The sequence below is a fragment of the Triticum aestivum genome, chromosome 2B (genome assembly GCF_018294505.1).
Source record: "Triticum aestivum cultivar Chinese Spring chromosome 2B, IWGSC CS RefSeq v2.1, whole genome shotgun sequence".
NCBI lineage: Eukaryota > Viridiplantae > Streptophyta > Magnoliopsida > Poales > Poaceae > Triticum > Triticum aestivum.
The window spans coordinates 75,724,608-75,736,410 of NC_057798.1; the positions used below are offsets into that span (position 1 = coordinate 75,724,608).

Here is an 11,803-nt window from a genome sequence, read left to right on the forward strand (position 1 = left end):
ACCACCGGGCAGGGCCCGTCGCCGCCGACTCCGTCGCGCGACTTTACAGCGTCGACGGCGCCCTGTTCCAGGCCTCCTGCGACGGCCTCCTCGTCATCTGCGTCCACGGCAAGCACTTCTCCGTCCGCAACCCGGCGACTCGTCACTTCGTCAGTACGCCAACCTCCCGCTGCTTCATGGCTTCACGCTCTTGGGGATGTATCCACACAGCCCTACCGGCGAGTACCGGCTATTGCTCTTCCAGTCGATGTACAGTGCACTGCCTGGCGCTCAAGAGGGCTCCTACGTCTTCACGATAGGCTCCGGCCAGCCGCCCAGGCACATAGGATGCCCCGATGCGGAGGAACTGATATGCATCCCCGGATCTGTTCTGTTCTGTGGTAGCCTGCATTGGTATACGGACCACGTGATAAAGATATTTGACACCATCACCGAGTCGTTCCGGCAGATGCGCTCTCCGTTTGTTCCTGGCCATGCTCGCCTGTTTGAGATGGATGGCAACATGCTTGGCATGTCCACTTTTAATGGTGAAGGGACACCTGTTGATATCTGGGTGGTGCAAGACTACAAAGACGAGGTCTGGGCATTGAAATATCGGGTTGAATTGCCGGTTTCAGAGATCAGAGTGCAATTTGGAATGTTTGAAATTAAATATTGTCATGTGAGAGCCGCGTCTTGTAAGGGTGATGTGCTTGTGCTGGTCGAATTTGATGATTGGCTACTTCAAATTGATATCAATGGCAGGTTGTTTGCTGGATTCCATCGCAGGGGCCTCATTCGTACACAAGTCCAGCTCAAACAAACTCTAGTTTTGCACACTTTTTTTCCGGCACTAGAAGATTATGTTGTGAACGCTTTGCCTTCCGTTTGACAGCTGTTATGTGAGGTGGTGATTCTAAATTGGCCAACTGTCAGTATGTTCATGAGTTGTAATGGTATGAATTGGGTCCACTATGAGCCGGTTAGTTTCATTTCGATGTTTACTAGTTTTATGATCAAGAAGCTCCGACTGTTTCATGGTTGCATGAAATTTATACTTGTGTGAATATCCTTTTGGGTTGAAGTAGCTAGCATGTTGGTGCGAAAACTAGGAATTCGTTTTGTTAACCTTTTAAGGTAGTTGCCAATTGATCTGCCTTGTCTCTGTTTTCCTTTGAACTGAAGAATTGATTTGGTTTTTTAATCGAGGTTTTCTTCTTTCTTTGATATCATTCACTGGTTAAAATGTTTAGTCAATGTACATTGGTTTCCTGTTTCTAAGTTCTCTTGTAGCTGATGATGAAATTAGGGCAGGTTTTCCTCTTTGATGACTAGCAAGTTGAACCTCATTTTTTCAAAGAGTGTGGAGCATTGTTCGTTAAGTTGCATGATCACATCATAGTCGACTTAGTGAAACGTTCTGTTGCAATTCAGTCTTCTCCAAGTATCCATTGCATCTGGTTAGGTGTTGACATGTTCTTGTCTATTGCATTGTTTGGGATCATCTGTACTCAGGTTCCATTTGTGTTCCCCTTCAAACACTGAACTGCCCGCCACATCCGGAACCACTGGTCGAAAGCAGGTTGTCTGAAAGATTTGTGTGGCAGTACATACAATTGTAAAAGTAGGCTGAAAATTCGTTCTGATCATTTGGTACTGCACGTACTATGTGCCATTGCAGGGTAATTGCTCAGCTGCCCACATCACCTGTAAGGCTACACACTCAGTTTACACTGTGCAATTAATTTAACATCTCCAGTGTGCGATATGATTATATGAAACTGTCGAGAAGTCCTCATTTTAGACGCTGGGTCAAAGTATTGCATAGGTATCGCTTTACTCCATAATTTGTTGTGGTTAGTCTACAGTATTTTGTTAATCCAGGATTTCTGTGTGGGGAACTGCACTATAGCTAAGCGTGGCAAAAATTATGGAAGACATTCTCCACAAAAAAAAAGATGGGTGACACAAGAAAACAGGATTCAATATAGCTTAGTTGTTGCTTTTATATGGAAGTCGAATTGATAACCTCGCTTGTTACTGTCTGAGATGTGCACCAGTTGATCAACCAGACAAAGGAAGTACCCACCTGAAAAAAGCATAATCAAGGCATATGCAGTTTCGGACGCCCGAAAGCAACATCGGTTCGGAGAACATGTCTGTTCTGTTGCTTGGATTATGCAGATTGTTCTTTACAAGTATGGCCAACTTCCCCCTCAACCCACTGTACTGTACGTCTTTCCCTGCATCACCGTCTTCGCCCATAGCATTCTGCGCCACTTATCCAGGTTCTCAATTGCTTCGGACACTAGTTTTGTTAGCTTCAACAAATCAAATCAAATCAGTTTGTTGTCCTAAGAACCTGTTGTTCTTTGTGTCCTTCGAATTATTCGACAAAGCAGAATTATTAAAGCATCCTCGTCATCGAACAAACACTCATCTATGCCATTTGATCATGAGAACTGACCACTCTGTTTTTTCTGAAGGAAGAGATGCTGTCCGCCTGTCCTAGTGATGTATAGTAGTATATGGTTCTGTTTAACACTTCAGAGAGTCTAATTTTACTGTTTCTTTTCTTCATAATATCTCCCCATGTCTCTCGCAACAACTGAAGGAGATTGTTTTCTCCTCATCAAACTGAAGCTCCGGTCGCTATATACTCTGATCGGTCGGAGCATGTGGAGGCGACCATATTGAGGACGTGCGATGTGCGTTTTTGATTCAATAACCCATCTACTTGTTGCTATCTGAGACGCGCACCAGTTGATCACAGGAAGAGCATCACTAAGACATGTTCAGTTTCGAACGCCTGAAAGTAACGTTGGTTTGGAGAACATGTTGTCTGTTCTGTTGCTTGGATTCTGCAGACTGTTCTTTACAGGTATAGCCAATGGAGTGGTGCTTCGGTACACTGCACTTTCAGTTCACTGCACTGTACGTCTTTCCCTGCATCACTGTCTTCGTCCATAGCCTATTGCGCCACTTATCCAGATTCTTAATTGCTTACGACACAAGTTTTGTTTGCTTTATCGAATAAAATCAAATCAGTTCGCTGTTATATGGACCCTTTTGTTCTTTATTTCCTTTGAATCATTCGACAAAGCAGAATTATTAAAGCATCGTCGTTATCGAACAGAGTTCATCTATGCCATTTCACCATGGCCAGGATAGCTTCCAGCCTCTACATCGGTTGATGCACATAGCCGGTGAAAAAGAAGTTCTATGTAGTACCGGTTCTTGATTGAATTACTACTATTCTTGGGATGAGTGTTCCTGTTTTCGTTCTTCTTAGCCTGGTCTCATGCATGAGTGAAAATTTCAGGCAACTCTGATACTACTGTTCTTTTTCTTCATCTCTCTCTCTCTCTCTCTCTCTCTCTCTCTCTCTCTCTCTCTCTCTCTCTCTCTCTCTCTCTCTCTCTCTCTCTCACGCACGCACGCACGCAACAACAACAACAACAACTGAATTTTATTTCTCCAATGCTACTCTATGGGTCTAACTCACAAGCAGTAACATCAAACAGCCTTGTCCATCTGCCGAGCTTAACAGTGGCTCACCCTCTGTAACTACTAAGAAAGTGCGGGTTCAGAAAAGCGTCGCTGTTAAAAGTCAATTAATTTCTCTAATTGCCAAATTGGCACATTATTTACACTATGGTTGAAATTGATATGTTGGATCGACGTGCCATTAGCCTTTTTACTTACGACGACGTATCGTTTTCTTCGTTCCCTTTCAGAGATGTCTTGTAGCTTCATGGGTCATGTTCATCCCAACTACCACTACCACTAGCTAGGCCGGCATGGTCGGAGATGCCGGTTCCTAATGCTCGGTCCCTCCCATTATTCGGATCATTTGGTTGGGGCTGGGCATCAGGACATATTCTTCGACACCCACCTTGTTATCTGAGATGCACACTAGGTGATCACCACAACGTGCACAATATGCTGCAACATGGTGGCCCTGTGACTCCCAAGTACAGTATAATTCTTCAACTTGAAATCAGAGTTCAGAAGATGGACTAGTTCGGTCTGGACGCCGGAAAGCAACGTTTGATTTGGGGATTGTCGACGAGTAGATCGCCACTACCTTTTCCCCCCTTTCAGTCCTGTCTTGTCTTTCAGTTCCAGCCCAGCTCGATCCTTGCTTTCAGGGCAAGTCTTGTTTGCTTTTCGCAAACTAAATCAAATCAAGTCAGGTGCCATGGGAATCTCTCTTTCTTTCTTCTTTCGTTGGAATTTTTCGACATCAATCTGAACTTAATCAGCCTACGCCTCTGAACTTTATTGGTGTATATGCTTTGTTTGCACTAGTAATATACTACCTCCATTTCAAAATATAAGACGTTTTGGTAGACCGGTGAAACAAAACAGAGGTAATAATATACTGCTCTATGTCCCTATGTAAAGATGTTTTTTTTTTGCGGGGAAAAGATGTTCTTCTGTTAGAGTATGATCAGACATTAAAGCCCGACTGTCTACTGCGCACGCAGGTCAAGGATGAAAACTGTGGTCAACCGTTAATTTCAACTGCAATCAAAATCATCAACTGGTCAAAGGCCAGTATGAACAAATCAACAGAGCGACCGGATAGAAATTTGCGAATTGCGGTGAAGATTAATTACGTCCAGTACAAGCAAACGTCCATTATTATTATTATCACACCATGACAGCAACCACGAAGACATACAAGCAGTAGCAGTGAAGACGCAGCCGCCATGACGGCGCGGCGTCGCCATCACCGGCCGGTTCGATCGGCTATTCAGCTATACTACGTACGTTCACCAGACACGCAAACAAGAAACAACAGGCTAGGGAGAGCAGAGCAGGGGATGAAGAAGAATTGAAGAAGCAACGTCAGCCCATGCGTACGCCCAAGCCCAAGTGGTGGGCGTCGTCCAGCTTGGCTTTGGCTTGGCTTGGGCGGCTAGAGGGCGAGGACGAGGCCGGGGAGGGAGTTGCGGGCGCGGTCGGGGCGGCGGCTCTGCCAGACGCACTTGGACGCGGCGGCGGCGGCGAGGCGGGTGACGGTGAGGTCGGTGTTGAAGTACTCGCGGAGCTGGGTGATCACCCCATCGGAGCCCACGGTCCACGCGTGCACCCAGTACGCCGCCTTGGTGTCCTCGCCGGCGGCCGAGACGCCCTCGGCGATGACGGTGGAGCCGAAGGCGTCCACGGAGCGCGGCTCGAAGCGGAAGGAGGAGGAGGAGGACGGGGAGCTGGAGCCGGTGAGGAGGCGCATCATGTGCTGGTGCGCGGGCGGGCCATGGAACCACCACTCGAGGTCGGGGGCGAGGAGGGAGTGGACGGCGGCGTGGTCGCGGCCGTTGAGCGCCTCGTAGAGGCGGAGCACGAGGAACTTGTTGCGCTGCTCCTCGGTCTCGTGCCCGCGCGCGGAGGCGAACCCGCCCTCCAGCTGATCCAGGTTAGCCAGCTCCGGCCGCTCCTCCTGTCGGAGACGAAGAAGAAGACTGCGGCGGCGGCGGCGGCTTGATCTCAACTACTTGCTGCTCGCGACGATCGTCTCGGCGAGAGGCAACGAGATACGGTGGGTGCAGAGGCTCCGAGAGATTGGAGTGTCCGGAGCGGCGGGGGGCGCGTTTTATAGCAGGCGGGTGCGCGCGATGATGGATCGATGGGCCCGTGCGTGCGCGCCAGGGTGGACGGCAGCCAGATCGGGCTCGAGTTGGGCCCCGCTGCTGAGTCGGATGATGGGTGTGTGGGGCCCACCGGTGGGGAACCAATGAGAGGGGGAGTGGAGGAAAGGGACCCGTTCGCCACTTGACCCCGTGGAAACTGAGATAAAAAAATAAGGGTCTATTCGCGTCAAATTTTTTGAAAGGTCTATGTTTTTTTCTTCCGCCTTTGCTATTTGGTACTCCCTCTATTTCATAATGTAGTCCATATAAAAAAAATTAAGTCAAATTTTACAAACTTTGACAAAGTTTCTAGAGAATTATTTATATATACAATACCAAATATGTAAAATATGAAACTACTTCTTATAATGAATATAATGATATATGCGTGACATTCTAGATGTGTATGTTTTCTCCAAAAACTTGATCAAAATTTGTGTGGTTTGACTTTACAAAAAAAATCTATATGCACCACATTATGGAACAAATGTAGTTGCCTAAAAACAAATTCTAACCTCACTCATGTTCAAGACGGGAAGATTGAGGAGTCCCTGGCAATGGCGTAGTAGGAAAGAGTCGAAGTCGACGACGCCATGGCTGGCCATGGTGCCGCAGGTGGAGTCAAGGTGAAGGCTTGACGGTTCTGGGGTGTGGGGTGGCTGCCAACGCAGGACAATGATAGATGGGGATTATATATATGGCTAGGGCGATAGTGTCCGTCAAGTGTCGGTGGCAGGTGGTTTGGCTAGGGCTGGCTCGTCGAGGGTGAGGAAGTAAGAGAAAGAAGAAGGGCGCTTTATAAATTTTGAGGCGATTTACGTTGTTTTCTTCATGCATGTAGTCCATGATATTGTTTTATAAGACTCCGCTTTGTAGTTGCACGCAGAAGCACTACCGAACTCTGATGGACATAAAAGGGATGTTGCCTACTACCCTTAGAGCAACTCCAATTCAGTCGTCCCATGCCGTTCCATCCATAATAGCCGTCAATTTAGAGGCTAGGTAGATGGGCAAACAGTGGGCAAAACACACTCAAGCATAGTCGTTGTCGCCTCTTCACACTCCATAATGTTTGTAGGCAGCTCCAAGAAGAATGGTTCTTCCTCCATATTTGGAGGTTGTGGGCCTCTGTTTTAGAGTGCACCCCAGAGCTAATTGTTGTGGCGCACAAAACTTTTAGATTCTTCTACACCATGGTTCATGCTATGTTTAGAGGCTTTTCCACCTTACAACTCCCATAGGCACAACGAACCGTAATTTTTTAAATCTGATGTTAGATCTTCAAACATGACAAATCTGATGTTATTCTTGTGACATATTACATTGTTGGGATCATGACTAATTCCTTCAGCAAACATGGCAAATCTTATCATGCTCACGTTTTTGCCATGATTTGCCATGCCTGCTGAAAGATTTTGCCCAGATATGCCGTGCGTTTTGCCAAATCTGGCCATGTCTTCGAAAAATTACGAAGGGCGGTCCATGCACGTCTGGGCGATGGGCGTTTTGACGACTTTGCTCGATAGCACTGGCGGAGCTACGGCCAAGCAAAATTGTGCTATGGCCCATACAGCTCAGTGAAAATTCAGCAAGATATGGGAGCAGAATGGGTCGTCAGAGTAAAAACAGTAGGACTTTCGTTCAGTTTGACCCGCCCAGATTTTCTAGTGTAGCTCCGCCACTGCTAGGTAGACTTGTGCTCTTGGATTGGTTACTGATCGAGTAACGGTGAAAACAAGAGTTGATATGAGCGCAGCGTTATCTCGTCTTTTTTACTGCATGCTGGCAGCGAGAGGGCCATGAGTACATACACGATCGAGCCGGCCGAAAAAAAATTCTATGAGACCTGGTCTCACGGATTAGCAGGTGAGACCCATCCTGATGGATGACACGTGACATATCATAAATCACAAAGCATTTACCCCACCCCCACATGAAATCAGGGGGAAAAGATTAGATGCTTTGTGATTTATGAATGCCACGTGTCATCCATCTGGGCGGGTCTCACCTGCTTTATATGAGACCTGGTCTCATATAATTTTTTTTGAGCCGGCCGGCCATTGCATGTGCGGTGTGCGTTCTGGGGGAGGTTCCATTTGAGCGGGCGATTGGTCGACCGATTCCCTGACGTGGCTTTCCAACGAGGTCCGCCTGTAGCGCAGGACACAGCGACCACCGACCCATGCATGATTGGCTTGGGAGGGAGCGGCCGCCAGTTCGTCCGTTTGACCGGTCCATCGCTCCTCCGATCCTACAGGCTACGGTCCAGCAACGTGTGTGGCCATGCCTGCTTCCTTGGCGCATGGTGGCCGGTCACTTGTCCGCCACGCACGCACGCACGCACGCACGCAGACCATGCCATGGCATGGCAGCACGTACATCCAGTAGCAGTGGAGCTCTACGCATAGGCGCGCCCGCCAGCCCAACCAACAGCTTTGGAACCTAGCGCTGCTGGGGGAGTGCCACCCGGGGCCGGTGCTAGTCTAGTCTACCGCACTACTACTACACTGGATTGATGGACATGGAAAAGGGGCACAGCACAAACCAACCACCCATCCCGATCGACATCCAATGCAAATGTGCAAATGGCCGCCCGCATGCCATGCCATGCCGTGATGCCAACTGTGTGATGCACGCATATGCAGAGCAAGCCAAGCCAGCGCGCCGACGTACGACGAGAGGCCATCGACCCACCGTCTTTTCCTTCTTTCCAGCCAGCGTGCGTGTAGCAGATCGGTCGACTGGGACAGGCGACGGCACGAAGCTTCCCGGAAGCTTCGCCGCCCGCTCGCGACCTCGCCCCATGGCTTTTATCTGCACCCATCACCGCCGCAACAGATCGATCGTGTCGTGCTACTTAATTTACTTTCATTATTATTGTAGACACACGTGCACAGTGCCAGTTTCTCGTAACAGCGATGTGCAGCTACTGCTACTGCTGCTGATGAATATCCGAGCTGGCATGCGCGATTAGTTGAGCTGGGCCTGGCCTGCTACTCCACCTGCCATCGATTATCAAGGCACACACATCACTGATCGACTCAACGAGATGTAACGTATCTGCATAAATATATCTCTATGGTGTAGTAGTATCTCTGCACTGCACTGCACGCCACGCACACAAGCATCAAACTGACCCAAGATCGATGGAAGATGCAGATTCGTTAGTCTACGTACGTGTCGCTGTCCACATGTAGCCAGTATGATCCTCTCTCACTAATGCACACGGCTCTTAAGAATTACGAGTATGATCTCGATCGGTGTTTGATACGTCTGATTGATCTATCTGTCTTTATCAGCATACATGATCGATCTACCTGCCTACCTATCCCAGTTATCACCAACACTAGTTACCCTAAACACGCCCCCTTCCCCATCATCAAATATATACGTCTGTGGTTGCCCTGCTAGTCGCTAGTTTTTATCTTTATCTCTGTTTAGTTGTGCTGATGGACCTTGTTCATGCTGGGCCTGTGTTGGTCATGTTGGCCGGTTGCGTTCGCCTTTAGGATGTGCTGTGGAACCTGTTTGTGTGCTGCTCGTCCTTTTGAACTATGTAACCTTGGTTTTCAGTAATGAAAATCGGAAGGGAAAAAGCCCTTCTTTGATCAAAAAAAATATACGTCTGTGGTTCTCGATCAACCGGCCGATTTCTGTCTCAAAAGTTACAATAAAAACTAGGCCAATGGCGCATTTTTGGTGTCGTCTCTACTGCATATACGACCTCTGTAACTTCACCGCAAAAACGTCTTACAAACCATCTTGCAAACATCTTTAATCGCTTGACGTACTCTTGGGAAGCATAAACCGTCTTGCAAACATCTTTGATCGCTTGACGTACGTTGAGCCTTGCTGCCTTGGATACATTTATCATAAGCAACCAAAATCAGGTCACAATCCCATCACCATATCACATCATCTATATACGTACCCGGTTTCGTCAGTGCTGGCTTAGCTCCCTTGGGTCACACCATGGAATCATGTTTAGTAAATTTCGATTTTTAATTAATTTCAGCATGTACTGATATTTTTGTGTTTCATTCAAATTATTTCAACAATTTTGTTCCCAAAAGACATTTCCCACAAAAGATCCAAACTCATTGACCTGAGGCTGGTGAGTCGCTCACATCTCTCGTGTGTCTTGCAGTCTTGTCTTAAACCTCAAAATCCAAACAATTCCCCTAGTTATCTACCAGCACTCGCGCTGCATTCCACTGAATTTGCTGAAATGACAAGTGATAATATTATCGGTGGAATCAAAGATCATATAACCAGCTTCACTCTCCTACTGGTACCACGACGTGACGACATTGGGACTCCACTATCTTCCTTTTGCTTTGGCTCATCTGACATTTCGTGATCAATCTGTGTCCACGGTGGAGGCAAAAGCAAAACGATGAGTGCTTTCGATCAGCCATATGAAATCGGCATAAATACACACACATCATGCACTAGTGGGTCGCGCTGTCTTATTATAGCTATAGTCTATAGGACAATGAAAACCCGGACGGAAGGTTTTGCGCTTCATCTAGAAATTTCGAAATCGTTGAAAACTTGCAAGTGTGCGACTTTACTCACCCTTCACACAAAGGGAATTTACCAATTCATCATTCTGTCCACGAGACGTGCGGAAATGTGGTAAGTAATCCCACAATAAAAAACCTACACAGTAGGAGTACATTGCTTTCCGCAGTTAGAGGGCGAGGACGAGGCCCGGGAGGGAGTTGCGGGCGCGGTCGGGGCGGCGGCTCTGCCAGACGCACTTGGACGCGGCGGCGGCGGCGAGGCGCGTGACGGTGAGGTCGGTGTTGAAGTACTCGCGCAGCTGGGTGATCACCCCATCGGCACCCACGGTCCAGGCGTGCACCCAGTACGCCTTGGCCTTGTCGTCGACGCCCTCGGCGATGACGGTGGAGCCGAAGGCGTCGACGGAGCGCGGCTGGAAGCGGAAGGAGGAGGAGGAGGACGGGGAGCTGGAGCCGGTGAGGAGGCGCATCATGTGCTGGTGCGTGGGCGGGCCATGGAACCACCACTCGAGGTCGGGGGCGAGGAGGGAGTGCACGGCGGCGTGGTCGCGGCCGTTGAGCGCCTCGTAGAGGCGGAGCACGAGGAATTTGTTGCGCTGCTCCTCGGTCTCGTGCCCGCGCAGGGAGGCGGCGCCGCCCTCCAGCTGATCCAGGTTGGCCAGCTCTTCCCGAGGTTTCCGGCCGCTCCTCCTGATGAAGACGAGGAAGAACAAGACGAGGACGGCGGCTTAAACTCCTGTCGGAGACGAAGAAGAAGACGGCGACGGCGGCTTAACCTCCTGTCGGAGAGGAAGAAGAATACGGCGACGGCGACGGCTTGATCTCAACTAGTTGCTGCTCGTGATCGGCTCGGCGGAGAAGCAGCGAGATACGGTGGTTGTGACTTGTGAGGCTCCGAGAGATTGGAGTGTTTGGAGCGGCGGGGTTCGGGTTTTTATAGCGGGTGCGCACGATGATGGATGGATTGGGCCCCGGTGCTGAGTCGGATGATCGGCGGGTGGGACCCGCCGGCCGGGAACCAATGAGAGAGGGGTCGAAGAAAGGGACCCAGTCTTCGCGTCAATTTTTTTAGGGTCTATGTTTTTTTTCTCCCGCCATTGCTATTTGGTGATCCCTCTTTCGTAAAGTCGTGCGTATTTTTTTATAAAAAAAAGTCAAATTTTACAAACTTTTGACGAAAATTATAGAGAAAATTATTTGTATACAATACCAAATAGGTAAAATATGAAACAACTTCTCATAATATATCTAATGATATGTGCTTGACATTCTAGATATGAATGTTTTTCTCCAAAAACTTGGTGAAAATTTGTGAGTTTGACTTAACAAAAAAAGATATACGCACTGCATTTTGAAACGAAGGGAGTAATTGCCTGAAAACAAATTCTAAGCACACTCATGTTTGAGTGGGAGGTAGGTTGCGGCGTCCCTGACAATCGCTCACTAGGAGAGAGCCGAAATCGACGACGCCATGGCTGGCCATGATGTCGCATGTGGAGTCAAGCTGAAGGCTTGACGGTTTGGGGCTGTGGGGTGGCCGCCAACGCAGGAGAATGATGGATGGAGACTATCTAGATGGCTAGGGCGACAGTGCCCATCGGCCGTGGGTGGCAGGTGGTTTGTCTAGGGCTGGCTCACCAAGGGTGAGGAAGTAAGGGAAAG

At 48.6% G+C, this 11,803-nt stretch overlaps 3 protein-coding genes across 3 annotated transcripts; 1 reads left to right on the plus strand and 2 right to left on the minus strand.

Moving 5' to 3' along the window:
* Positions 1-4,602: 4,602 nt before the first annotated feature.
* On the minus strand, positions 4,603-5,546 carry LOC123043571 (senescence associated gene 20). The gene has a single exon (XM_044466056.1). The coding sequence runs from the start codon at positions 5,219-5,221 to the stop codon at positions 4,904-4,906; it is 318 nt and encodes a 105-aa protein (XP_044321991.1). The 5' UTR covers positions 5,222-5,546; the 3' UTR covers positions 4,603-4,903.
* A 4,446-nt stretch (positions 5,547-9,992) lies between these two features.
* Positions 9,993-11,040, minus strand: LOC123040522 (senescence associated gene 20). The gene is made up of 2 exons (XM_044463338.1): positions 10,918-11,040; positions 9,993-10,831 (listed from the first exon to the last, which is right to left on the minus strand). Exon 2 carries the CDS (start codon positions 10,612-10,614, stop codon positions 10,309-10,311), a length of 306 nt encoding a protein of 101 aa, XP_044319273.1. The 5' UTR covers positions 10,615-10,831; positions 10,918-11,040; the 3' UTR covers positions 9,993-10,308.
* Positions 10,531-10,962, plus strand: LOC123040523 (uncharacterized). The gene has a single exon (XM_044463340.1). It carries the CDS (start codon positions 10,636-10,638, stop codon positions 10,960-10,962), a length of 327 nt encoding a protein of 108 aa, XP_044319275.1. The 5' UTR covers positions 10,531-10,635.
* Positions 11,041-11,803: the final 763 nt, after the last annotated feature.

What these genes read in the sequence shown, in the direction of transcription:
- LOC123043571 (XM_044466056.1), bottom strand. Translation starts at nt 5,221, where the DNA reads ATGATGCGCCTCCTCACCGGCTCCAGCTCCCCGTCCTCCTCCTCCTCC.
- LOC123040522 (XM_044463338.1), bottom strand. Translation starts at nt 10,614, where the DNA reads ATGATGCGCCTCCTCACCGGCTCCAGCTCCCCGTCCTCCTCCTCCTCC.
- LOC123040523 (XM_044463340.1), top strand. Translation starts at nt 10,636, where the DNA reads ATGGAACCACCACTCGAGGTCGGGGGCGAGGAGGGAGTGCACGGCGGC.